This window comes from Mytilus californianus, unplaced genomic scaffold (assembly GCF_021869535.1).
Source record: "Mytilus californianus isolate M0D057914Y unplaced genomic scaffold, xbMytCali1.0.p SCAF_3, whole genome shotgun sequence".
In the NCBI taxonomy this organism is placed as follows: domain Eukaryota; kingdom Metazoa; phylum Mollusca; class Bivalvia; order Mytilida; family Mytilidae; genus Mytilus; species Mytilus californianus.
Window position 1 is genome coordinate 112,454,391 of NW_026262679.1, and position 27,523 is coordinate 112,481,913.

The following is a 27,523-nucleotide window of genomic DNA, read 5'->3' on the forward strand; positions in this document are numbered from 1 at the left end:
CTTACATTCATTCTTCACTAAAGACAACAATATGGTAGGTTCCCCTTCTCGACAACCTGAAATAGAATCGACAATCATCTACCGATTTAAACGGTTTAAAAACATTTCATCACATCTTTGGTGATATAAGGGTCTCTTTTATATTAAATTGTAGACACAAATAATCGTTTTGTTATTTAATTTGATGAAAATGCCCATGTTTTAGTGCATGTATACACATGTATCTCCCTATAGTCTAGAACATTCCTGAACAACAGTGTATTCTCCTTATTTTTAAGCGAGCTTATATTTATGTTTCAATTACATTAAAGAACAAAACTCTTACAGAATTGCGCTTTTTTGTTTCGTTTGATAATTATATGTTGCCATGGATTTTGTTAAAACAAAATTTTTGTTTTGGCCTTGGGTTTTACATGGGTTGCCTTGACGTTACGAAGCTTGTTTCTGTATAAAATACTTAAATAGTATGCCGTATGCATTGTAATAACGATTGAGTTATTGATTGTTACTTGATATGAATGATCATAACAATTGGGTAAAAAGGGCTGAGTTCATAAAAAAACCTGTGCAGTTGGAAACGTTTTAAATCCTAGCATCCTTAAATTTGATTGTGTCTAGTGTTTCAGAATTAAAATTTCCTTGAGGTCTTGAAAGGCTTTGGAGGGGGGGGGGGGGGGGGGTCATAAAAATAGAAAAAAGTCTAATTTAAAAGGACCAAGTAATGTTCCACCCTTTAACTGTGAAATTTCTAGAATGAGTGTGTCATACTCAGTATTAATCTTCTATGTTGTGCATAGAATTATATAGAATCCTGGTTCGTTTGTCCAAATGCTTGTTCACCCCCTTTAATATTCTTCTTCTGATCCTTTGTATAGGTTTTGTGTTGAATAATTTTTGAATTGTTTTTTGGTTAGGCCTAGTGAATTAAAAAAAATATGTAAAGTTTTTTTATTGTTTTAAAATAAAGTAACTTTTTAAAAAGGTAAACTGGTTTCCTTTATTGTTTTGTGAATTATTTTGACGAAATGAATAATGAATATTGTCATAATGATCAAAGGTATCCGCTATCAATTCATATAGAGCATTTATTTCCATGTGTTACAAAGCTTAGAACAATAAACATCAACAATAATTATAAACTTTTAAGCTCACACAATCATTCAAATCATGCACTTTTCCAAACAAAAAAGAACACTAAAGGTGTAATACCACCATTGATTTTCCCCTATTAATCTTTGTTAAATTTGCACTTTTCAAAAAAATGTGCAAAATTTATCTTTGTTTCAAATAAAGAAATACTTGGCATGAGTAAAGTTTTATCCTGTCCAGTACTATAGGTATAAAACCACTAATTCATAGCCCCATTGCTTTCTATCTTAAATTCTGAAATTTCAAGCATAAATGGCTACTTTGTCTTAAGTTCAAATAAATTGGCAGTTATTTCATGTCAAAACTGTACCTTATGCTGACTTGTGCTGAAAAAATCAACATACATTTAATTGCATATTAGAGCGTACTGGTTCCCGGAAGTTTGATAGTACAAAAACAGGAACTTCTGATCTGAACAACAGGCCAAATGAGCCCTCCTATTAAAATTTCATATACTTCTTTATTATTCAAATAAAACTTTCAACAAGGGTTCTACAGTGATCCCAAGTCCCCAAGCTTTCATTTGATACTAAAACTACCCAAATATTCCCACTATTGACAAAGATACAGCTATGCGTAGGAACTATTTTGTTTAAAATATGTACTACTTTCTTGTATGTTCTTTCGGACCGGGTCTGAATTAGTGGTTCTTTACCTATAGAAAAAATTTCACATAATATTTCATTGCATATAAGAAAATAACCATCACTGGAAGTTAACCAATCAAATTTTCCCCTTTTATTAAACTGTGTACAAGCTTTAGTAACCATGTAACCTCAAGTTTCCAAAATATTCTATAGAAACCCCCCCCCCCCTCCCCCCCCCCCCCCAAAAAAAAAATAATGGTGCTTTTAAATACCCAAGATATATGTTTATGACCAAAAAGGTTTTACTTCAATGAAAGGTAGGATTAATTACCTACAACTCTCAAATTCAAGGGAATATTTTTTTTCGACCTATTTTCGTATGCAACAGGATGTAACTTGCTATGATTTGGTGGTATTACACCTAAAATATTTAGTGTAATACACCAAAGCTAGTTGTAACAACTATCATGATTTACAAACACCTAACAATCATACCAAATTAGCTTTGTAAATACCAATTAAAGTTAACTATGAAGTAATGTTTGTTTTATTGTATTGCAGCAGCCACAGATAATTCTTCTGAAGGAGGGTACAGACACCTCACAAGGTGTACCTCAAATTGTCAGTAACATAAATGCTTGTCAGGCGATTGCTGATGCAGTACGTACCACACTTGGTCCAAGGGGGATGGACAAACTCATTATTGATGATAAGGGTAAGAAATAATTTAACATGTATAAGATTAATTACTGTTTTTTATAAAAAAAGTTATTTGAATGTAAAGTAAACATTAAGTATACAACTGCAATGAAGTTTTAGAAATAACAGATACAACCGAAAGAAGCACAAACCTTTATTATTTAAAAAAACCACCCCACGTATTATAGGTTGGTGACACCTTCATGCTGATACAAAAATGAGATATTTTTATGCTGTTAGAGTAGGTTAATGTTCAGAACTTTTATATAGTTTAAAGTGCAGTACAAATCATTGATTGTTGTTGGTACAGATTTTTTGATTTTTGAAAAACTACTTGTCTAGGATCATGGGGCTTGAAGTATTTCATGTAGTAGGATTTGAAAAGAGCAATGTTTGATAACATCTGCTATATTATAAATTCTAAAAATATAAGTTTTTGGTGAAGTCTGTTTTACACAGTCTTTAGTTTTCTACATTGTGTATGTTGTTTTTATACGACCGCAAAAAAATTTTGTGGTCGTATATTGGTATGACGTTGGCGTCGTCGTCGGCGTCGTCGTCCGAATACACAATGGTTTTCGCACTCTAACTTTAGTTTAAGTGAATGGATCTCTATGAAATTTTACCATAAGGTTCAATACCACAATAGGAAGGTGGGGATTGATTTTGGGGGTTATGGTACCAACAGTTAAATAATTAGGGGCCAAAAAGGGGCCGAAAATAAGCATTTTTGTAACTTCCAGACATAACTTGTGTGTTATTGTATGGATCTCTTTGACATTGTACTACAAGATTCCATATCACAAAGGGTCGATGATGGGATTGATTTTGGGGTTAATTTCCTCGAAATTTTAGGAATAAGGGGCCAAAAGGGGGCAAAAAACAAGCATTTTTCTAGTTTCATGACAATAACTTGTGTGTAAGTGTATGGATCTTTCTGAAATTTTACTACAAGGTTCCATTTCGCAAAGGGAAAGCTGGAATTGAGTTTTGTGGTAATTGCCCAAAACGTTTAGTAAGAAGGGGCCTAAAAAGGGGTGAAAAATAAGCATTTTTTAGTTTCTAGACAATAACTTGTGTTCAAGTGTATGGATCTCTCTAAAATTGTATTACAAGGTACCATACCACAAAGGCAAGGCTGTTATTGAGCTTGGTTTGGGGGGGAAGGGGGGGTGATGAATCATAGGGGGGGGGGGGTCAAAAAAGGGGTAATTATTTTTTTTCGTTTAAGGAATAAGGGGAAAAAAGGTTAAAAAACTAGGGTTTCCATTTTAATAGACAAATAATTGAGTAAAGAACATTATTTAAAAGCAGTGTAAGGTTGGTAATTCAAACTCATTTAAATATCTCACCTGCACTATGTTTGAATTATGTAAATTGGAAATTTGCCAATTATTTTAGTATAATAAACTTCATTGGAAATTTGCCAATATAAAATTTTGCTGATGAAGGTTTTTTGTTTACCTTTAGTCTGACTACTGTAAATTCAGAAATTATTGCGTGCATTTATTATTGCGATTTTGTCATTTTAGACTAAACTGCGATTTTAATTTTTGCGGTTTTGAGAAAAGTCCTGTTTAATTCATAGAAAAAACTTCAAAATGCGAGTTTAAATTATTGCGATTATAACCCTGTCGCATTTTTCGCAATAATAAAAACATCGCAATAATTTCTGAATTTACAGTATGATGTCATTTTCTATTTTAATAGCCTTATGATGTAGTTAAATTTTTTTTAATACTTTTATGATGTATTTTAATGCGCTTTTATGGTTGCAAATTTATTGTTTTAATATAATAAACTCCATTGGAAATTTACCAATAGTTTGTTTATTTTTAGCTATGACTATGATGTCATTTTCTATTTAATTTTAAGGTTACAAATTAATTTCAGTTTTAAATATTATTGTAAAATGTTTGCCCAAAACATTTATTAATAAGTGGCCAAAAAAGGGGGCAAAAATAAGCATTTTTTTAGTTTCCAGACATTAACTTGTGTTCAAGTGTATGGATTTCTCTGAAATTGTAATTAAAGGTACCATACCACAAAGGGAAGTGGGTCAAAAAATTTTGGGGGGGGGGGGGGATTTTTTTTCCTTTTTTTTTTCTTTAAAATTTTCCATTTTAAGTTGGTTAATTCTGATCACAAAGAGAAAGTTGGAATTGAGTTTGGGGGATAATTGCTCAAATGTTTAGGAATAAGGGGCTAAAAAAGGGGTTAAAAATAAGCATTTTTTTTAGTTTCCAACAATTAATTGTGTTTAAGTAATTGGATCTCTGTGAAATTGTACTGCAAGGTACCATACCACAAACTGAAGGCTGGGATTGAGTTTGGGGGGGCGTGATGTGTGAAAATTTTCCACTTAAAGTTGGTTAATTATTTCTGATTTAGATATAAAAGCAAATAATAATGATGTGGTTTGATTTTATCAAAAACTTAAATTGAAGTTATGTATATTGTAAATTTAGGTTACATTGGAATTTAAGAATTGGCTTTGGGGTAGGGTTATGGCTCAAACCTTTAAATAATAAGGGAAAAAAAGGTGAAAAAACAAGGGTTTCCAGGTTAATAGACAAATAAGTACAAAACATTATTTAAAAGCAGTGTAAGGTTGGTAATTCAAACTCATTTAAATATCTCACTTACACTGCTTTTAAATTATGTAAATTGGAAATTTGCCAATAACTTTATTGTTAATAAATGCATTGGAAATTTGCCAACAATTTTAGTATAATAAACTTCATTGGAAATTTGCCAATATAAAATTTTGCTGATGAAGGTTTTTTGTTTACCTTTAGCCTTGACTATGAAGTCATTTTCTATTTTTATAGCCTTATGATGTAGTTGAATTATTTAATACTTTTATGATGTGTTTAAATGGGGTTTTATGGTTGCAAATTTATTGTTTTAGTTTAATAAACTCCAATTAAAATTTGGTAATAAAAATTTTTTTTTTTTATTTTTAGCTATGATTATGATGTCATTTTCTATTTTACTTTTATGGTTGCAAAGAAATTTTTATTTTTAGATATTACTGTTAAATGATGCTGATTAAGGTTTTTGCTATGTTTAGCCATGACTATGATGTCATTTTCTATTATAATATCTGTCATGATGTATTTAAATGGGCTTTTATGGTTACAAAGGAATTTTATTTTTAGATATTACTGTAAAATGTTGCTGATTAAGGATTTTGTTTATTTTTAGCCATGACTATGATGTCATTTTCTATTTTAATACCTTTATTATGTAATTTCCATTTTTAGATATTACTGTTAAATGATGCTGATTGAGGGTTTGAATGCTGGGATTGATTTTGGGGGTAATTGCCTCCAAATTTTAGGAATTAGGGGGCAAAAAACAAGCATTTTTCTAGTTTCATGACAATAACTTGTGTGTAAGTGTATGGATATTTATGAAATTGTACTACAAGGTTCCATATCACAAAGGGAAAGCTGGAATTAAGTTTGGGGGTACTTGCCCAAAACGTTTAGGAATAAGGGGCCAAAAATAAGCATTTTTCTAGTTTCCAGACAATAACTTGTGTTCAAGTGTATGGATCTCTCTGAAATTGTACTGCAAGGTACCATACCACAAAGGGAAGGCTGGGATTGTTTTTGGAGGTAATTGTCTCAAAATGTTAGGAATTAGGGGCCATAAAGGGGCAAAAAAACAAGCATTTTTCTAGTTTCAGGACAATAACTTGTGTGTAAGTGTATGGATCTTTATGACATTGTACTGCAAGGTTCCATATCACAAAGGGAAAGCTTGGTTTGAGTTTGGGGGTAATTGCCCTAAACTTTTAGGAATTTGGGGCCAAAAAGGTGCAAAAAACCCAAGCATTTTTCTAGTTTCCAGACAATAATTTGTGTTCAAGTGTATGGATCTCTCTGAAATTGTACTGCAAGGTACCATACCACAAAGGGAAGGCTGGGATTGAGTTTGGGGGTGATGAATCATAAGGGGGTTTCAAAAAATTTGGGGGGGGGGATTTTTTTTTCCTTTTTTTTCTTTAAAATTTCCATTTTAAATTGGTTATTTCTGATTTATATATAAAAGCAAATAATAATGATATGGTTTGAATAGGTAAATTAAAAAATTTTAAGTTCTTAGACTACTTTCATTCTGTGTGAGAAACCTATGCTGTGTCAAATATTTAATTACAATCCAAATTCAGTGCTGTATCAAGCTTGAATGTTGTGTCCATACTTGCCCCAACTGTTCAGGGTTCGACCTCTGCGGTCGTATCAAGCTGCGCCCCAGCGGAGCATTTTATTAGAAAATGACGCAGTCAATTTTCTTTTACCATTGACCAGACTTCCAATCCGCATTCCGAACTCGGTTCCGTATTTTACATACTTGAAGTGAATGTTCGTATGCTCATACATTGGTAAAAGAAAGACAACTCCAGCATTGCAAATGTACATTTTAAAATAACAGATGGTGTTGTCTCCCTTCAATATGTCTTGTTGTGTACAAAATGGCGGTCATTAACCTTTGTGACCGTCGGACAATTTTCAATCATCTTGTTGGAAATACAACTGGAACAGACTTAAATTTGTAATTTTCATTCTTTAATTTCTAAACCTGTCATACCTGCCAACTTGCACGATTCAGGCGTGAAATACTCGATTTTGACCCCTTGTCACGATTGCACGATTTTGTTAAATTCTACTGTTCCCAATTTCGAACTTTCTCAAACTTTTTCCAAGGGAGACAACTGTGATCAGCCAATCAAAATCGTTGTTTCTCCTGATCTTTGGGTATTGTAAACTGCAAATATGCTAAATTTTGAACTTGTCAGGAACTCAGAATATTGTAGAAATCGTGATCATGGCAGACCAATTTTCAATTACAAGAAGGTTCTTACACAGCTTAAGAAGTAAATCATGACTGGTTGACAAAGTTCAAAGATGCAGTTCAACCATAAACATAATAAACAGTAGCTAATGGACAAATTTTACACTTATGGTAACAGATCATACATGTTGTCATTCTTGAAATTAAATTACCAAATCCAGTAAAGTACAATGTTCTATCTTTTAATTTTCACAAGGAATCAGATATATTTCCTTCTTTGTGCATATTTTTATATTCGAAAAGTCAACAATCACTTTAATATTCCTGTGACCAATAATCTGATAATCCACCTTTAAGGTTCATCTAATATACACCAACAAAAATGGCTGTGTTTACACCATGAAATTTTCTCTGAATGCAGACAAAACTGTGTAATTCTAATAGTTTTAAATCCTGGCAGCACCTGGCCACAACTCCTCTTTTTCCTGTGGTACATGAAAACAATAAACCGGTTTGGTACATTGTTGAGGTCTGAAAGTGACTTATAACTGCCAACAGCCACATTATTTGGACTCGGGTAGATAGTACCTCAGACTGTTATCTCATTGGCAATCACACCCCATCTCCTTATTTTATTACGGGTCAATTATTTGAAATAAATGACTACGGTACTAAACATTAAATCATTTGAAAAAAATAATTTTGCAATAATTTATGTTGTCATTTTAAGATTTCAGTGTAAGCTTGATTACTACAGGCTCTTCACAATGAAATTAAGTTGTATAAATGGTGTCACATTGTTTGTAATTGTGAAACAAGTATAACAATACTATTGTCTAAATCTACAGAAATTGATCACGTTTAGGTAACTGAAATAACAGTGATTATGTCACTAGGTCACCTGTAACTTATCTCTTGAATAAGGACTATGTTTTGTATAAGAGCTTTCTTACTACAGGCTCTTCATAATCATTTTGTTAAATAATTCTACAAATAAGGGAAACAAATTCACATATTACTTTGAATATTGTAGATTGTTCAGGTAGTCTTGAGCTATTTCTTTGTACAGCAGAACAACTAGTAGTTATTTTCACTTCACACATATATATATATATATATATATATATATATATATATATATCTTGACAAACAAATAAAAACACTATAGATTGTGGAAACAATTCATATCTATTCTATCAGTTACCCTACCTACCATAAACTGAACGTCGCCTAAGATTCAGTAGGTAAATTATGTAAAAATCAAGACTTGCATCAAAAATATCCCAATATGAGAGACAATGGCGTCATTTTTACTTAGAGCTTTCAGCTCTTTGATTCTTTTTTTGCCATGGCTTTGTCACATCAGTTAGGTGGACTTATCTCAATTTTATTATAAGTGTGAATGTCCCTTTGGTATCTTTCTCCTCTCTTCTAAGAATTAAACAAAAAAAATCAGCAAACACATGCTGTTAAATTGCAAAATACTAAAGTTGTATCTTCATTGTACATGTATGTAAAATTTTGTCTAAAAAAATCATTTTTTTTTGTTGAGTTCTAGTTATCTAGTAGTTGAAAGAAATTTTATAATAATGTAACTACTTGCATATAAATATAGACTGAAACAAATTATGTAGAAACTTTATGAATTATAGGTAAAGCTACTATATCAAATGATGGAGCTACAATTCTGAAGACATTAGATATTGTCCATCCTGCAGCCAAGACATTGGTAGACATAGCTAAATCACAGGATGCTGAGGTCTGTTTATATAGAAATACATATAAAGTATAACAGGAAATACCTAAATGATAAGACAGTACAAGTGCGCCCCCCTTTTTTGCCTATCTAGAATATATGTAGTAACGGTAAAGCACAGAATGAAAAATCTGCTGTTTGGCAACCAGCTGGATGACACTTGTTTGAACAAGGAAATCTACGACTGCACATAATTTTGAAACCAGTGTAAAAAATTTGCCTGCTATGTATTGATGGAGGTTTTTGTTTAGACCAGTCAAAAATTAAAGTTAGGTTTATGCTTTTCTCATTATTAAAAGATGGGAAGAAAGATATGACCTATGAATAATACAAATATTTGAGATTTATACTCCACAGATCATTCAGCAAGACTAGTTGTATCTTTGGTCTTTGTGTCACAACTGTGGTAAAGTAATGACAATGTCATCGATATCTGTCAGGGTTTTCGAGAGTTGTTGGAGGTATCTATGACCTCTTACATAGGTTGTAAAATCTACAATTTGTTGTATTGTTCAAATCTTAAAAAAAAAGGTTCTATACAAGTTTGACTGCAAATACAGGAAATGACAGGTGATTATACCACAATGAAAATATTATCTGTTTTACTTTCTTGTTCGTGAACTATAAAAGAAAAGGTGTTATTTCCAGATGGTAAGGGTCATACATTTTATTGGCAAGAAGTGATTTGGTCCAGTTGAAAAAGGTCAAAAATTAGTATTTCTGAAGCTGTCAATCTGAATCACAGACCCCTCAACATAAAATTACCCATATTTTAAGTTACAACTGATGATGTTTTCTATAATTTTGATATAATTTGTCCCAAAGTAGTACACTACATCATGTACATTGGAAAAAATCATTTTGAGGTTGAGCAGGTGTGAATTTTCTAATTTGTGTTTATTGTCTAAAAGAAATGCATTACAAAAGAACTGTGTTCTTGGACTAGGAAGGTGTGATATTTCTTTTTTACCAGTTTGAATCTGAAGATAACAAAATTATGATATCTGTTCAAGTTATCTATGAATAATACAAATATTTGAGATTTATACTCCACAGATCATTCAGCAAGACCAGTTGTATCTTTGGTCTTTGTGTCACAACTGTGGTAAAGTAATGACAATGTCATCGATATCTGTCAGGGTTTTCGAGAGTTGTTGGAGGTATCTATGACCTCTTACATAGTTTGTAAAACCTACAATTTGTTGTATTGTTCAAATCTTTAAAAAAAAGGTTCTATACAAGTTTGACTGCATATACAGGTGATTATACCACAGTGAAAATATTATCTGTTTTACTTTCTTGTTCGTGAACTATAAAAGAAAAGGTGTTTATTCCAGATGGAAAGGGTCATGCATTTTATTGGTAAGAAGTGATTTGGTCCGGTTGAAAAAGGTCAAAAATTAGTATTTCTGAAGCTGTCAATCTGAATCACAGACCCCTCAACATAAAATTGCCCCTATTTTAAGTTAGAGCTGATGATGTTTTCTATAATTTTGATATAATTTGTCCCAAAGTAGTACACTACATCATGTATATTGAAAAAATCATTTTGAGGTTGAGCAGGTGTGAATTTTCTAATTTGTGTTTATTGTCTAAAAGAAATGCATTACAAAAGAACTGTGTTCTTGGACTAGGAAGGTGTGATAATATTTCTTTTTTACCAGTTTGAATCTGAACATTACAAAATTATGATATCTGTTCAAGTTATCTATATATGAATAATTTAATTTTGGATGTAATGCGTCTTCTGATTGGCTGACGTTGTTTTGTTTATCAGCTCATAGACATAATTTTGTCATGTGACCGTGACGTCATCAACGTTTTTTCATGGTTTACTCCGGTTTAAAATGGAATTTAGAATTAAATTATAAGAAATGGCTGTAATATTTTTTCTGTCTATTCGAAATAACATAAAAAATGTGTTGCACACTTTAAAATAACCCGCTATGCGGGTTATTCAGTGTGCACCACATTTTTGATGTTATTTCTTCATAGACAGAAAAAATATTACAGTCATTCCTTAAATAATACAAATATTTGAGATTTATACTCCACAGATCATTCAGCAAGGCCAGTTGTATCTTTGGTCTTTGTGTCACAACTGTGGTAAAGTAATGACAATGTCATCGATATCTGTCAGGGTTTTCGAGAGTTGTTGGAGGTATCTATGACCTCTTACATAGTTTGTAAAACCTACAATTTGTTGTATTGTTCAAATCTTTAAAAAAAAGGTTCTATACAAGTTTGACTGCATATACAGGTGATTATACCACAGTGAAAATATTATGTTTTACTTTCTTGTTCGTGAACTATAAAAGAAAAGGTGTTAATTCCAGATGGAAAGGGTCATGCATTTTATTGGTAAGAAGTGATTTGGTCCAGTTGAAAAAGGTAAAAAATTAGTATTTTTGAAGCTGTCAAACTGAATCACAGACCCCTCATCAACATAAAATTGTCAATATTTTAAGTTAGAGCTGATGATGTTTTCTATAATTTTGATATAATTTGTCCCAAAGTAGTACACTACATCATGTACATTGAAAAAATCATTTGAGGTTGAGCAGGTGTGAATTTTCTAATTTGTGTTTATTGTCTAAAAGAAATGCATTACAAAAGAACTGTGTTCTTGGACTAGGAAGGTGTGATAATATTTCTTTTTTACCAGTTTGAATCTGAAGATAACAAAATTATGATATCTGTTCAAGTTATCTATGAATAATACAAATATTTGAGATTTATACTCCACAGATCATTCAGCAAGGCCAGTTGTATCTTTGGTCTTTGTGTCACAACTGTGGTAAAGTAATGACAATGTCATCGATATCTGTCAGGGTTTTCGAGAGTTGTTGGAGGTATCTATGACCTCTTACATAGTTTGTAAAACCTACAATTTGTTGTATTATTCAAATCTTTAAAAAAAAAGGTTCTATACAAGTTTGACTGCATATACAGGTGATTATACCACAGTGAAAATATTATCTGTTTTACTTTCTTGTTCGTGAACTATAAAAGAAAAGGTGTTAATTCCAGATAGAAAGGGTCATGCATTTTATTGGTAAGAAGTGATTTGGTCCAGTTGAAAAAGGTCAAAAATTAGTATTTCTGAAGCTGTCGATCTGAATCACAGACCCCTCAACATAAAATTGCCCATATTTTAAGTTAGAGCTGATGATGTTTTCTATAATTTTGATATAATTTGTCCCAAAGTAGTACACTACATCATGTACATTGAAAAAAATCATTTTGAGGTTGAGCAGGTGTGATTTTTCTAATTTGTGTTTATTGTCTAAAAGAAATGCATTACAAAAGAACTGTGTTCTTGGACTAGGAAGGTGTGATAATATTTCTTTTTTACCAGTTTGAATCTGAACATTACAAAATTATGATATCTGTTCAAGTTATCTATGAATAATACAAATATTTGAGATTTATACTCCACAGATCATTCAGCAAGGCCAGTTGTATCTTTGGTCTTTGTGTCACAACTGTGGTAAAGTAATGACAATGTCATCGATATCTGTCAGGGTTTTCGAGAGTTGTTGGAGGTATCTATGACCTCTTACATAGTTTGTAAAACCTACAATTTGTTGTATTGTTCAAATCTTTAAAAAAAAAGGTTCTATACAAGTTTGACTGCATATACAGGTGATTATACCACAGTGAAAATATTATCTGTTTTACTTTCTTGTTCGTGAACTATAAAAGAAAAGGTGTTTATTCCAGATAGAAAGGGTCATGCATTTTATTGGTAAGAAATGATTTGGTCCGGTTGAAAAAGGTCAAAAATTAGTATTTCTGAAGCTGTCAATCTGAATCACAGACCCCTCAACATAAAATTGCCCATATTTTAAGTTAGAGCTGATGATGTTTTCTATAATTTTGATATAATTTGTCCCAAAGTAGTACACTACATCATGTATATTGAAAAAATCATTTTGAGGTTGAGCAGGTGTGAATTTTCTAATTTGTGTTTATTGTCTAAAAGAAATGCATTACAAAAGAACTGTGTTCTTGGACTAGGAAGGTGTGATAATATTTCTTTTTTACCAGTTTGAATCTAAACATTACAAAATTATGATATCTGTTCAAGTTATCTATGAATAATACAAATATTTGAGATTTATACTCCACAGATCATTCAGCAAGACCAGTTGTATCTTTGGTCTTTGTGTCACAACTGTGGTAAAGTAATGACAATGTCATCGATATCTGTCAGGGTTTTCGAGAGTTGTTGGAGGTATCTATGACCTCTTACATAGTTTGTAAAACCTACAATTTGTTGTATTGTTCAAATCTTTAAAAAAAAAGGTTCTATACAAGTTTGACTGCATATACAGGTGATTATACCACAGTGAAAACATTATCTGTTTTACTTTCTTGTTCGTGAACTTTAAAAGAAAAGGTGTTTATTCCAGATGGAAAGGGTCATGCATTTTATTGGTAAGAAATGATTTGGTCCGGTTGAAAAAGGTCAAAAATTAGTATTTCTGAAGCTGTCAATCTGAATCACAGACCCCTCAACATAAAATTGCCCATATTTTAAGTTAGAGCTGATGATGTTTTCTATAATTTTGATATAATTTGTCCCAAAGTAGTACACTACATCATGTATATTGAAAAAATCATTTTGAGGTTGAGCAGGTGTGAATTTTCTAATTTGTGTTTATTGTCTAAAAGAAATGCATTACAAAAGAACTGTGTTCTTGGACTAGGAAGGTGTGATAATATTTCTTTTTTACCAGTTTGAATCTAAACATTACAAAATTATGATATCTGTTCAAGTTATCTATGAATAATACAAATATTTGAGATTTATACTCCACAGATCATTCAGCAAGACCAGTTGTATCTTTGGTCTTTGTGTCACAACTGTGGTAAAGTAATGACAATGTCATCGATATCTGTCAGGGTTTTCGAGAGTTGTTGGAGGTATCTATGACCTCTTACATAGTTTGTAAAACCTACAACTTGTTGTATTATTCAAATCTTTAAAAAAAAGGTTCTATACAAGTTTGACTGCAAATACAGGAAATGACAGGTGATTATACCACAATGAAAATATTCTCTGTTTTACATTCTTGCTCCTGAACTCTATAAAAGAAAAGGTGTTATAACAGATGGAAAGGGTCATGTATTTTATGATAAAGATTTGTGATTTGATCCAGTTGAAAAAGGTAAAATAAAATGCATGTCGGAAGATGTGGTAATATTTCTTTTTTACCAGTTTGAATCTGAACATTACAAATTTATAATATCTTTTCAAGTTACCTCCTATGAATAATACAAATATTTGAGTTTAATACTCCACAGATCATTCAGCAAGGCCAGTTGTATCTTTGGTCTTTGTGTCACAACTGTGGTAAAGGAATGACAATGTCATCGATATCTGTCAGGGTTTTCGATAGTTGTTGGAGGTATCTATGACCTCTTACATAGTTTGTAAAATCTACAATTCGTTGAATTGTTCAAATCTTTAAAAAAAAAAAAAAAAAAGGTTCTATACAAGTTTGACTGCATATACCACAATGAAAATGTTGTTCCCTGTTTTACATACTTTCCACTCTATAAAAGAGAGGTTTAATTACAGATGGAAAGGGTTCACATCTACATGTTCACACCAGAAACAGAAAAAAAAAACAATGGAAAAATATGAATCGGATATCTTTTCAAGTTACCTCAAGTTAAAGGTCAGAAGAAATCAACAACAAAATGTTACAAGGTAGCTGAACCTTTAAAAACTCACTTTAAATAAAATATCAGTGTACATGTATATATTTAAATAAGTATTTGTTAACATTCTTTATTTGATTATAGGTAGGTGATGGAACTACCTCAGTCACATTGTTAGCTGGTGAGTTCCTTAAAGAAGCCAAGCCATTTATAGAAGAGGCGGTTCATCCACAGATCATAATCAAAGCTTTTAGAAAGGCAGCAACAGAGGTAAGTTACTTGTTAACACATATGAAAAAATGGTGATGTGGGGTAAACATCAAGGAGACAGCAATCCAATGACAAAAATAAGACATCTAGAGGGAGGGCAACATACATTCTTTAACTGTAGACAGGTCTACACAATATGCCAAGATCAAAGTCACCCTTAGTCTATAAGAGACTGTCAAAGATCTACCATCAGCACTCTACAAATAACAAAAACATTTCAAGATATGACATGTAACAAAAATGCCATAAATATTCCTCACAATATGGTGAAAATCTGTTATTTAAGGCTAGCAGTTGCAATCCTGTAGGTAGAATGTTTCTATTTTATTTTCAGTCCAAATAGGATGGCAGCCAATCAAGGAGACCCCTTTCCTTTAGTTTTAGAACTTTTAGATTAAATGAGTAAGATTGAAAATATAATGCAAACCTTTTAAAAACAAACAAGACTTGAAATTTATTACCAAAAAAGGAATTTGGAAGCTCTTTTATACAGAAAATTTGTATTGCTTTAATAGGGAAAAAAAGTAATAATTTGTCCCTCATACTTTTACAGATGTTTTCTCTCTTTCAGGCTGTTAAGAAAATCAGAGAAATATCTATGAGGATCAACAAAAGTGATCCAAAGTAAGTCATTCACAGATTTGGATCAACAAACATGATTAAACAAGTAACTTTCAAATGATATGTGAAATCAGATGTAGCCTCCCTTGTTTCTTGTGTTAAGTTACAATCAACTTTGTATTTGTCTAAATTTTTAAAGTTCTGTGAAGGAATTGCTAAAATTCCTATTTAAGAACTAAAAATAATATCACAACTGTATATCAGTTCATATGCAAAATTTATCACAGAGTTGGATATGGTTTCCATAGTTTAAAATCAACAAAAATTGGTACCTCTTGATTGTTTATAATTTAACAGCTACCAGTAATCACTTATCCTAATATTCAGTTTGTTTAAGGTATATATCTAGAATGTAAAATACATAAAATGCTATGTTTTACAGGGAAATGAGACAGTTATTAGAGAAATGTGCTGCCACTTCATTGAGTTCTAAACTGGTTGCTCATCAGAAAGATTTCTTCACAAAGATGGTAGTTGATGCTGTTATGTTATTGGATGAGTTACTTCCCCTTAACATGATTGGTGTGAAGAAAGTTACTGGTGGAGGTCTTGAGGTAAAGAAAAATGTGATCTATAAAAAAAAATAAAAAACAATTCCAAAGCATATTTAGGTGCGGTGGTAGTTGACATGTGCAGATATTGTGGTTGTGATTACAGAAAGCAATGTTTTGCTAAAAAAAAAAAAATTCTGCAAAACATTTATTTTCACGAAAAATTTAACAATTTATCAATGTTATATTTTCAATATTTTTTTGCATTTTCATGTGCTATTGAAACTTCTTTTTTGCAATAAAATCAGATAATACAATTTAGTTGATGTATACATTTCTTCAATTTTGTCCTTTTGGTCAATGAATTAAGAGACTGGATAAAAAAAGAAGTTTTTGTAAATAGTGGATAAGGCATTTATAGTAAGGCTTATTGTAGCATTCCCATCTTTTTACAGGATTCTGTATTAATAGCAGGAGTAGCATTTAAGAAAACCTTCAGTTATGCTGGATTTGAAATGCAGCCAAAGAAATACACCAAACCTAAAATAGCACTTTTAAATATAGAATTGGAACTGAAAGCTGAGAGAGATAATGCAGAAGTTAGAGTTGATTCTGTAGAGGTTTGTAACATATAATCCTATTTCAAAAAGTAGGGAGAGGTTATGCTGAAATTCTAATAAATTAAGGTACCAGACTAGTAAGGTTTTTTTTGCCACCTATGGTAGAAGAGGGGCATTATGTTTTTCGATCTGTGCGTCTGTTCATTCATCCGTCCGTCTGTCTATCCCGCTTCAGATTAAGGTTTTTGGTCAAGGTAGTTTTTGATGAAGTTGAAGTCCAATCAACTTGAAACTTATTACACATGTTCCCTATGATATGATCTTTCTAATTTTAATGCCAAATTAGAGTTTTTACCCCAATTTCACGATCCACTGAACATAGAAAATGATAGTGCGAGTGGGGCATCTGTGTACTATGGACACATTCTTGTTTAGAACTCTATTGAAGGCTCCCATTAGTAAACTTGCTGTTATTTAAATGTACATGACACGAGTGAAATTAAACCAAATCAATCTAACAAAAATTTATTTTCAAAACAGGAAGGAGTAGAGCAGATAATAATCCATTCCTTTGTTTTTCGTGCAAAGTAAATTAAGCATAGTACAATGAAATTTTTCACATCAATAATGAAATAATTTTTTTGTTGATGATTTACAAAAGTGTATAAAATTGAAGAACATCACTTTTCTTTTTTGACAGTTTCTTGAATGTTTCCAATGATAAACTAAACAAAAAGCATATCTCTTTATAAGCTTCTGACTACTATAAATACAGGTCCATTTGTGCTCTCTATTTTATATATTTTTATTTTAAAAACTTGTTTTGGTGCCCCTTTATATCTTTAAGTTATCATGTCCAAGAATTTATTATTTTGTGGTTTTATTTTCACAAGTTATGAATCATATTTTTGACTGACATATAAGACCACACAAGGCTTTTTATACGACCGCCAAAAAATTTTTGTGGTCGTATATTGGTATGACGTTGGCATTGTCGTCTCCGTCCGGCGGCGGCGTCGTCCGAAGACACCATTAGTTTTCGCACTCTAACTTTATTTTAAGTGAATGGATCTCAATGAAATTTTACCATAAGGTTAAATACCACAAAAGGAAGGTGGGGATTGATTTTGGGGGTTATGGTACCAACAGTTAAGGAATTAGGGGCCAAAAATAAGCATTTTTGTAACTTCCAGACATAACTTGTGTGTAAGTGTATAGATCTCTCTGACATTGTTCCATATCACAAAGGGAATGCTGGGATTGATTTTGGGGGTAATTGCCTCCAAATTTTAGGAATTAGGGGCAAAAAAGGGGCAAAAAACAAGCATTTTTCTAGTTTCATGACAATAACTTATGTGTAAGTATATGGATCTTTATGAAATTGTACTACAAGGTTCCATATCACAAAGGGAAAGCTGGAATTGAGTTTCGGGGTAATTGCCCAAAAAGTTTAGGAATAAGGGGCCAAAAATAAGCATTTTTCTAGTTTCCAGACAATAACTTGTGTTCAAGTGTATGGATCTCTCTGAAATTGTACTGCAAGGTACCATACCACAAAGGGAAGGCTGGGATTGATTTTGGGGGTAATTCCCTCAAAATATTAGGAATTAGGGGCCATAAAAGGGAAAAAAAACAGCATTTTTCTAGTTTCAGGACAATAACTTGTGTGTAAGTGTATGGATCTTTATGAAATTGTACTGCAAGGGTCCATATCCATATCACAAAGGGAAAGCTGGGTTTTAGTTTGGGGGTAATTGCCCTAAACGTTTAGGAATTTGGGGCCAAAAAACAAGCATTTTCTAGTTTCCAGACAATAACTTGTGTTCAAGTGTATGGATCTCTCTGAAATTGTACTGCAAGGTACCATACCACAAAGGGAAGGCTGGGATTGAGTTTGGGGGTGATGAATCATAAGGGGGTTCAAAAAATTTGGGGGGACAGTGATATTGTTTGCCTCAGATTACAGCCGAAATTCGGCCTTTTCCCCTATAGAAAATTCCCAATTACTAAAAAAAAATGGCTTAAAATTCCTCCCAAAAAGTTTTACATTTTCCCCAAACAGTGATGGAATTGGTAGTAATGTTTGTAAATATCGTACTCATGTTATTATTTTGATATTAGAAAGCTCTTTTGAGATCCGGTTTTCTGATCAGAATCATCATGGTGTTTGTAACACGTGTGGTTTTCAATGCATTAAGTACCATCATTGCTTCTGTTTCTTTCCCCTCTCCGAAAAGTACCTTTCAGGTTGAAAATGTCTGACAACCAAAATATACATGAAAACAACAGTGCAAAAAAGACAGCAAAGGTCAGCAAAAAATCGGAGATGTGTTTAGAATAAAATATACAAATTCCCCAATTTCCATAAAAAATATGCATTTTTCCCAATAAAAAACGGTAGAGGTAGTTTTGAAAAAAGACAACAATATCACTGGGGGATTTTTTTTTTCATTTTTTTTCTTTAAAATTTTCCATTTTAAATTGGTTATTTCTGATTTATATATAAAAGCAAATAATAATGATATGGTTTGAATAGGTAAATTAAAAAATTTTAAGTTCTTAAACCACTTTCATTCTGTGTCAGAAACCTATGCTGTGTCAAATATTTAATTACAATCCAAATTCAGTGCTGTATCAAGCTTGAATGTTGTGTCCATACTTGCCCCAACTGTTCAGGGTTCGACCTCTGCGGTCGTATCAAGCTGCGCCCCAGCGGAGCATTTTATTTCAGTTTAATCCACAGATTAGTCAGCAAGGCCAAACTTCCTTAATGTTGGTCTTCGTGTTACGTCTGTGGTACAGTAATGTCAGTGTCCAGCGGTCAAGACTGGTCGTTTTGGTCAGTCGTGGTCATCACTGGTATCTGGCAGGGTTTTCTGAGAGTTGTTGGGAATAAATGCATATTTCTAACTTAGTTGTAAAACCTACATAACCTCATACATGACCTTAGATAAGTTATCAGATTTAGTCAGACACTCCTAGTTTTATTTTGAATAAAGAGGGGTCTGTGATTGGATATCATCACTGACTGACTGATGAACCAGCAATTTGGTCAAGGCAAAGGAAAGAGACCAGTAACAATTTGTAAACACTTAGTCTAGGTTTGTGACAATGCTGGTTACCTGAACTTGGTGGTTAACATGGTTACTCCTGATTAAGTGACATCAGTTACTTGAAGTTTTTTAAGTTGTTGGTTTATCCTATGTACCAAAGTTTTTTTCCACCAGTAAAACTTAATTTTAGTGTGCAAATGTACAGGAAGTGGCATTAATCCTCATCAAGCAAACAAAACAAATTTTAAACAAATCGGGTAGAGGAGAAAATATTTTGTTAAAAGTTATTTCTCCTACAAGGTAAATCCATCCTGGAACAATATTTAATTAAACATTAAATTTTTATGATACCAATAAAATACTTGATTAAAACCCAAGGATGTTTAAAGAACAGCCTTGTTCATCTTCACAGTTGTTGAAAGTTATTATGTACCAGGACATGTTCTTGTGGGCCTTTTTTCCTCACAAGTTATGAATTATATATATGACAGACATATAAGACCACATGAGGCTTTGTTCATTTTAATCCACAGATTAGTCAGCAAGGCTACACTTTTTCAATGGTGGTCTTCGTGTTACATCTGTGGTACATTAATGTCAGTGTCCATCGGTCAAGACTGGTCGTTTTGGTCAGTCATGGTCATCACTGGTATCTGGCAGGGTTTTCTGAGAGTTGTTGGGAATAAATGTATATTTCTAACTTAGTTGTAAAACCTACATAACCATAGATAAATTGTCAGATTTAGTGAGAAAAAATGTTCTTATTCTGACCAAAAAAGGGACTGTGATTGGATATTTTTAAATTGAATGATTTACCAAGAATTTAGTCAGGCAATCTTAATATTTTTGGATAGGGAAAAATACATCTGTCAAATAAATTAATTTAGTGGAAAAGTTTGACATTTAGTCAGGTTATTTTGTGATAAATATCTTCTAACAAGATGACTGTTTGTCTGACTTGTTTATCCATCATATTTGGTATACATGAATGTTATAATAAAGTCACTTTTTCATAAAAAAAAAATAAATTGTAAATTTGTTTTGGTAACCTTGTACCAAAAGACCAATCCCTAAATAGCCACCCATCTCATGTTTGTATATGAACTCTTTATTACAGGAATACCAGTCCATAGTGGATGCTGAATGGAAGATATTATATGATAAACTTGATATCTTACACAAGAGTGGAGCTAAAGTTGTTTTATCTAAGTTGCCTATTGGAGATGTTGCCACGCAGTATTTTGCAGATAGGTAAATAAGATGTTTAAAAAGTTAACATATAACATAAGGCATCTGGTCTACAATACAGGGATATCACCACACAGTATTGAATGATAGTATAAAATGAGATTACATATTTAAAGATTCAATTTCCACAGATTAGTCAGCAAGGCCACACTTTTTCAATGGTGGTCTTCGTGTTACGTTTGTGGTACATTAATGTCAGTGTCCATCGGTCAAGACTGGTCGTTTTGGTCAGTTATGGTCATCACTGGTATCTGGCAGGGTTTTCTGAGAGTTGTTGGGAATATTTTGTAATTTCTGACTTAGTTGTAAAACCTACATGACTTATTTATTCTTGTTGTTGAAATGAATTGAAAAACAGAAAAATAGACAAATCTCATTGTTGAAGGCCGTACGGTTGCCTATAATTGCTTATATCCACTTCATTTGAACTTTGGTGGAAAGTTGTCTCATTGGCAATCATACCACATCTCCTTATTTTTATAAAGACATTGAATTAATCATGTTTTTAGTGAGTTCACAATCTTCAAAAGTATAAAGTCTGTAACAGGAAAACATCATCTTCGCTAGCCAAGGGTTACGATCCACTTCCCTCCTCTCCACCCTTGGCAGATTAAGCCAACATTTGCGATAACAATGTTGCGCCATCTATCGGTAGATTTAAGTCACGCCCATTCCGAATACATTATTCTTGACCAATGGTAGCACTTGAACTCTTCAATTTGGAGGTAAAAACACGGTAGCGTCTAGATTCAACACACTTGGTAAAGCAGGAAACGAAAATATACATTAACATTCATGCATTTGTGCAAGAAACATACACAGGAACTTCTATTAATTGATTAAAAACATTCAAATTGTCACTAAATGTAGTCGTATGTTTAGGGATGTAAAGACTTGTAGCACAATAAGCACGTGCCAATTGTTTACATACACTTTCTACATTTACACGTGATCATGTTACAGGCGCTTTTTGATTGGATGCAGCGTGTTTCGACTGCAACCAATGAAAATCATTACCTTATGTCTCCGAAATTCTATCTCAATCCGCCAAGGGTGGAGAGGAGGGAAGTGGATCATAACCCTTGGCTAGCGAAGATGGAAAACATCAGATTAAAAACATTTTTGTAATTTCAATTCACAACAAATAATTTGGTGTTACATGTGTATATATATATGAAGGACAAAAACATGTACTATATAGACTCTAGTTGCTGTAGGACCAAACTGTAATATTGAACCAGATTTAGTACATATAAGAGGACTAGCAAGTGCAGATTTTAATTTTACTTTTGTCAGTGTATTACATTGTGGTAAGACCTGAAGCATCAAAATTTCATACTTATGAGTCTGTTAGCTGTAATAAATAGTATTGGCCTGTTGATATTCTTAACAATTCAAATAGTGATTTTGCATTTGAATATTACAGAGATATGTTTTGTGCTGGACGAGTGGTAGAAGAAGATCTGAAGAGGACAATGAAAGCTTGTGGTGGCTCTATACAAACAACAGTTCAGAATCTGTCACCAGATGTGTTAGGTACCTGTGATATATTTGAAGAAATCCAAATTGGTGGGGAAAGGTATGCACTTGTTACTTTACATAATTTGTATTTCAGACTTTTTGTCTTGATACCAACAACAAAGTATTGCAAACAATACTTTACTGTCATGTCTGGCCTTTAAAAGAATGCAATGTTTACATGATGTAAAACATAAAAATAGTTAATTACCTAATTGTATTCTATCAAGAGCCTTGATTGCCACTTCAGTTAAAAGCAGCAATTAGTTGCAATTAACTTGTTATAAGCATAGTCCTTGTCCAACCTGTAATTATACCATTGCTCAAAACGGAGGAGTATAAACTGGTTTATCTTTCTGTAACATTGTTTTAAGGAATTAAAAGTCATAGCTTCTTTATATACTGTAAATTCAGAAATTATTGCGAGGTTTTTATTTATGCGAATAATGCGACTGGTCGACTATCGCAATAATAAGAACTCGCATTATGATGTCTGTTACATATATCTGTATGCAGATTTTCATGATATCGCAATAATTAATCTCACATTTTTGTCCATTCTTGAAAAATCGCAATAATAAATGCACGCAATAATTTCTGAATTTACAGTATTGCACAAAGCTTCATCATTATGCCATACTCTGAACTGTTTTCTTTCCTTCTGTTTACCAAAAATACAGGGGTATAATAATGTGCAACAGCTTACAAAATATCTTGTTTGTGTGTGTATTGCTATATGAACATTAATTTGCATTCTATTCATCTCAAAACTAGCCTCCATTATTTTATTTTGATTTGAAAACCCCGAAATTAGTTTACAATTATAGATCATATGGATGTTCTCATTTTCATGGATTCTGTATTAAATGTCAAAAGTATTCAATCTTAATTGTCAGTCAACTTCAGTTTTAATTGAATTATTATAGAAAACAGCATAATTATAAAATAGAATTATAATGGTTATAATATTTGATATTATGCTCTATTGACATTTTCATAATTCTTTCAGGTATAATTTATTTACGGGTTGTCCACAAGCTAGAACATGTACAATTATTCTTCGTGGTGGAGCAGAACAGTTTATAGAGGAAACAGAGAGATCGTTACATGATGCTATAATGATTGTAAGAAGAACCATGAAGAATGATGCCGTTGTCGCAGGTGAGAAAGCATATTCAGTATTTTGGACTGGCATTATCCAATTATCATTTACAGTAAATAAATGCTAAAACAGTTGTGCCAAAAAAAGTGTATTACCACCTTGACCACTTAGAATAATGCATTTTTAATGACTTTGTCATAAAATTGTCTCGATGAACAAATGATGTTGGGTATATACGTCTGAGATAGCAACTCAAAGACACAAATAAACATTTAAGTTAAGCTAGCTGAAATACAACATGTTCTGTTTTTCTGCAAAGATCTGTTAAACTAGACCAAAAGAGGTGAACATATAAACTTAACCCTTAGACTGCTGCATTCATTTCTATTGTACTTTTGTGTATTGCTGAATAAAATTTTAATCACTGATGAAATAAACATGTTTACTTACAATTGCAATATCTTTGTAAATATTGAATATTCATCAATAAAAGTTATATAAAAAAGTATTGTTATATTCTGTATTTTTTATTTATTTTATTTTTGTGTGAGTCTCTGGTCATTTATTACCTGTACAGGTGCAAATAGAGGTAAACAAAGGTAATTTTTTTTTTCATGTTTTATTAACGTGAATCCATCAATGTAAAAACTTTTCAAAGGTATCCATGACTTCAGAATTGAACCAATATTGTTAAAAATCTCTTTTAAGAACTAGTTCCATTGCGATTATCAAAAGAAAAAAGTTTCTTCTCGGACCAACGGGTTTTTTTTATGCAACTATTTTCCGGTATTTTCCTTCTGACTTTCGACTTTTACTTCCATGTACAAATATGTTTTAACAACAAGTTCATTGATATAACTTTCGTCAATAAATAATCTTGACAAACATAATGTTTGAATCTATCGATGTCAGTGATCAATATTGATTCACAGTTGAAAGGCGCAATGATAAACATCGCAAATCCTGTTTCATGTCATCCATTTCGAACATCTTCTGGGGAATCCCTGTGGTTCCCGCTTTAAAAGTCTTCTGTTCGCAGTTTTGCTAGAATGTTTCTATTTCCATCTATTATATCTTCTGTTCTCGTCCAAATCATTTAAATTGGCCGCCGCTGTTACATCGTTATCATTGAAATACTTCTGAACGTGTTGGCCATCACTCCAAACAATTTCCGCAATTTTTTACTTTTTTCATCTAAATTTTTCACTTTCGGTTTCATCACTTATACCTGATTTAAAGTCAAGAGAAACTCGAAAGTACGCCGAATTTTAACCAATCAGAATCCATACAAGTCTAAACTGCCGCAATCTCATGAATATTGACTCCGCCCATTCAATGGTAACTGTGTAAACAATTGAGATACGGAAACGTCAATAGTCGCGCGTAGCAGTAGCGGACTGCTTTATCGGAACGACAATAGTCGCGCGTAGCAGTCTAAGGGTTAAAAGATATATTTGTTTATGGTGTAATTTAATTTCCTAATACCTTACTTTTGTGAGTATACAATAAATGACAAAGGTTAGGTTGTTGAAAATTTAATGTTGGGTTTCCCCTTAATAGAAGAAAATTCAAAAAGGTCCACGGGCTAGTAAATTTTTTGTTTTATTTTGATTTTGGCACATGCGGATTCGCTCTACAGAGAATTTTAATAAAACCACTGTCTTGAAAAAATTTGTGGGAGGATAAAAACAGACCTGACAGGGTTAGGGGAAACCAAAAATTTTTTTGCATGTCCTTATTTATTTTACAGCCTTAGATTTTATTTGTAGGTGGAGGCGCAATAGAGATGGAATTAAGTAAATACTTGAGGAACTTATCAAGAAATATAGCTGGTAAAGAACAGTTATTAATGGGGGCCATGGCTAAAGCTTTAGAGATCATTCCTCGACAGTTATGTGAAAATGCTGGCTTTGATGCTACAAATATACTCAACAAATTACGCCAGAGACATGCACAAGGTAAGAATAAACTAAGAAATTTTATGTCTTCTTTTCTCTTTTCTTCATTGAGATTTACACTATTTTTGTAAAACTTTAAGCAAAGTTATAGTGCATGCTCTTTGTAATCAGTGGCTTATGTACTTTATTTTAAATACAATAGATGGTATTGCTCTTTCAAATCAATCTTGTTATGGCTTATACTTTATTTTAAATACAATAGATGGTATTGTTCTTCCAAATCAATCTTGTTATGGCATATGCACTTTATTTTAAATACAATAGATGGTATTGCTCTTCCAAATCAATCTTGTTATGCAGTGGTGTATTTAGCCAATATCTGTTATAAAGATATACAGTTATATGATTATGTGTTGCATGTAAGCCTTATAGAATGTATGTTTTAGAATCATTCACTTAGCAGTATGTTGGTTCATCTTTGGTTTATTGATTATTGTTTGCTCTATGTAGAGTGGAAAGTCTGAATTTAACGCACTGTTAATCAAAAGCTGCCATTTAATCTATCGTTCTTACTGTACAATCGTTCTTACTGTACAAACAGACAAAATAATGTATCATTAGCAAGAATAAAAAAACACCCACTCCATCCTTTGTTCTTTTCTCTTTTCTGCATGAGTAGTAAAAATGAAGAATTTTAAAATTTATTTTTCAGGTGGTATCTGGTATGGTGTAGATGTACTTAATGAAGATATTGCTGACAATTTTGAGAATTGTGTATGGGAACCAGCAGTGGTTAAAATAAATGCCATCACAGCTGCTGCAGAAGCAAGTTGTCTCATTCTTTCTGTTGATGAAACTGTTAAAAATCCAAAAGCTCAACAAGACGGACCCCCAGGCGGTGGAATGGGAAGAGGTCGAGGACGACCTATGTGATCTAGATTTATACTTTATTTATTTGTATATTTATGTGTCTCTGAACAAATTACCCTCCATGAAGATTATCTTTTTGTCGCTGCATTTTGTGCTTTGTATTTTCATATCATAATGATTGTACTAAAAAATAATGTGAATACAATTTTTATACAACATTTGTGTAATTTTGTTTCCATCAGCATATTTCACTTTTATACGAAAGACAACTGAAATTAAACAAAGCAAATTACACTTACAACCAATTTTTTGAAGAAATAAAATATCAAAGACAAAACTCAATTTGCTATTTATGGCTTGGGATGGAACTTGTAAATTCAGAAATTATTGGGATATTTTTATTAATGCTAAAAATGTGACTGTACAAGGTTTTGCAATAATAAATAAATGGGGAATGTGTCCATAGGACACAGATGATGCCCCCACTTGCATAAACCGTTATAAAGGGAAATAACTCAAGAACTGTAAAAGTGACGCCACCAAAATTCAAACTTGATCTGTGTTTTGTGGTAATATCATTATGTATAAGTTTCATAACATTTGGTTGAGGCAAACTTAGAGAACGGAAACCAATTTTGGGACGTACGTACGTACGGACGGACAACGGTAAAACTTAATGCCCCCTCCAATACGGCGGGGGCATAAAAAATGGTATTCATAATTTCAGTAGTGATTTTCCTTTACAAATTTTTGCAATGGCATTAATGAGATCTTAAATTTTTGCCAGTAGTCGGGGAATCGCTAAAATAAATGCACACATAAATTTCTGAATTTTACAGTACTTTTTGTATGAGTGATGACCATCTGTCCTAAATATAAATTCTATGAACAAGATGGCACTAATTTGAACATGGCTTACGTTATGGATGTGCTCTTTACTACTGGTAAACTAATTTAGCAATAGCATTTGGTTAATTATAGTTTCCTGGAAAATAATACTAGTCTAGGTTGTTAAATGATCTATCATGCATAATATCATCATAATTTTAAGCTTGACTTGGAACAGGATGATTCGATCCTTTACTTGGTTAAACCAAAGACTTGGAAATTTGTATTTTAATACCACAGCTCCACTTATTATGCACAATTAGGAGTAAGAGCATAGACTGGTTGGCTCATAGACAGATTAATGTGTCCAGGTATGGCGACATGTCTTCATGTAGACTGTTTC

The 27,523-nt window shown here is 32.3% G+C and overlaps 1 protein-coding gene and 1 long non-coding RNA gene across 2 annotated transcripts; both read left to right on the forward strand.

Annotated features, from left to right (window-relative positions):
- On the forward strand, positions 1-26,510 carry LOC127735828 (T-complex protein 1 subunit eta-like). The gene is made up of 12 exons (XM_052246213.1): positions 1-34; positions 2,298-2,451; positions 8,888-8,994; positions 14,806-14,931; positions 15,503-15,555; positions 15,935-16,106; positions 16,499-16,663; positions 20,774-20,907; positions 22,331-22,483; positions 23,432-23,583; positions 25,294-25,482; positions 26,135-26,510. Exons 1-12 carry the CDS (start codon positions 32-34, stop codon positions 26,353-26,355), a joined length of 1,629 nt encoding a protein of 542 aa, XP_052102173.1. The 5' UTR covers positions 1-31; the 3' UTR covers positions 26,356-26,510.
- Positions 11,284-14,523, forward strand: LOC127735849 (uncharacterized). The gene is made up of 2 exons (XR_007998602.1): positions 11,284-12,701; positions 13,394-14,523. It is a non-coding gene; the product is annotated as an uncharacterized LOC127735849 (long non-coding RNA).
- Positions 26,511-27,523: the final 1,013 nt, after the last annotated feature.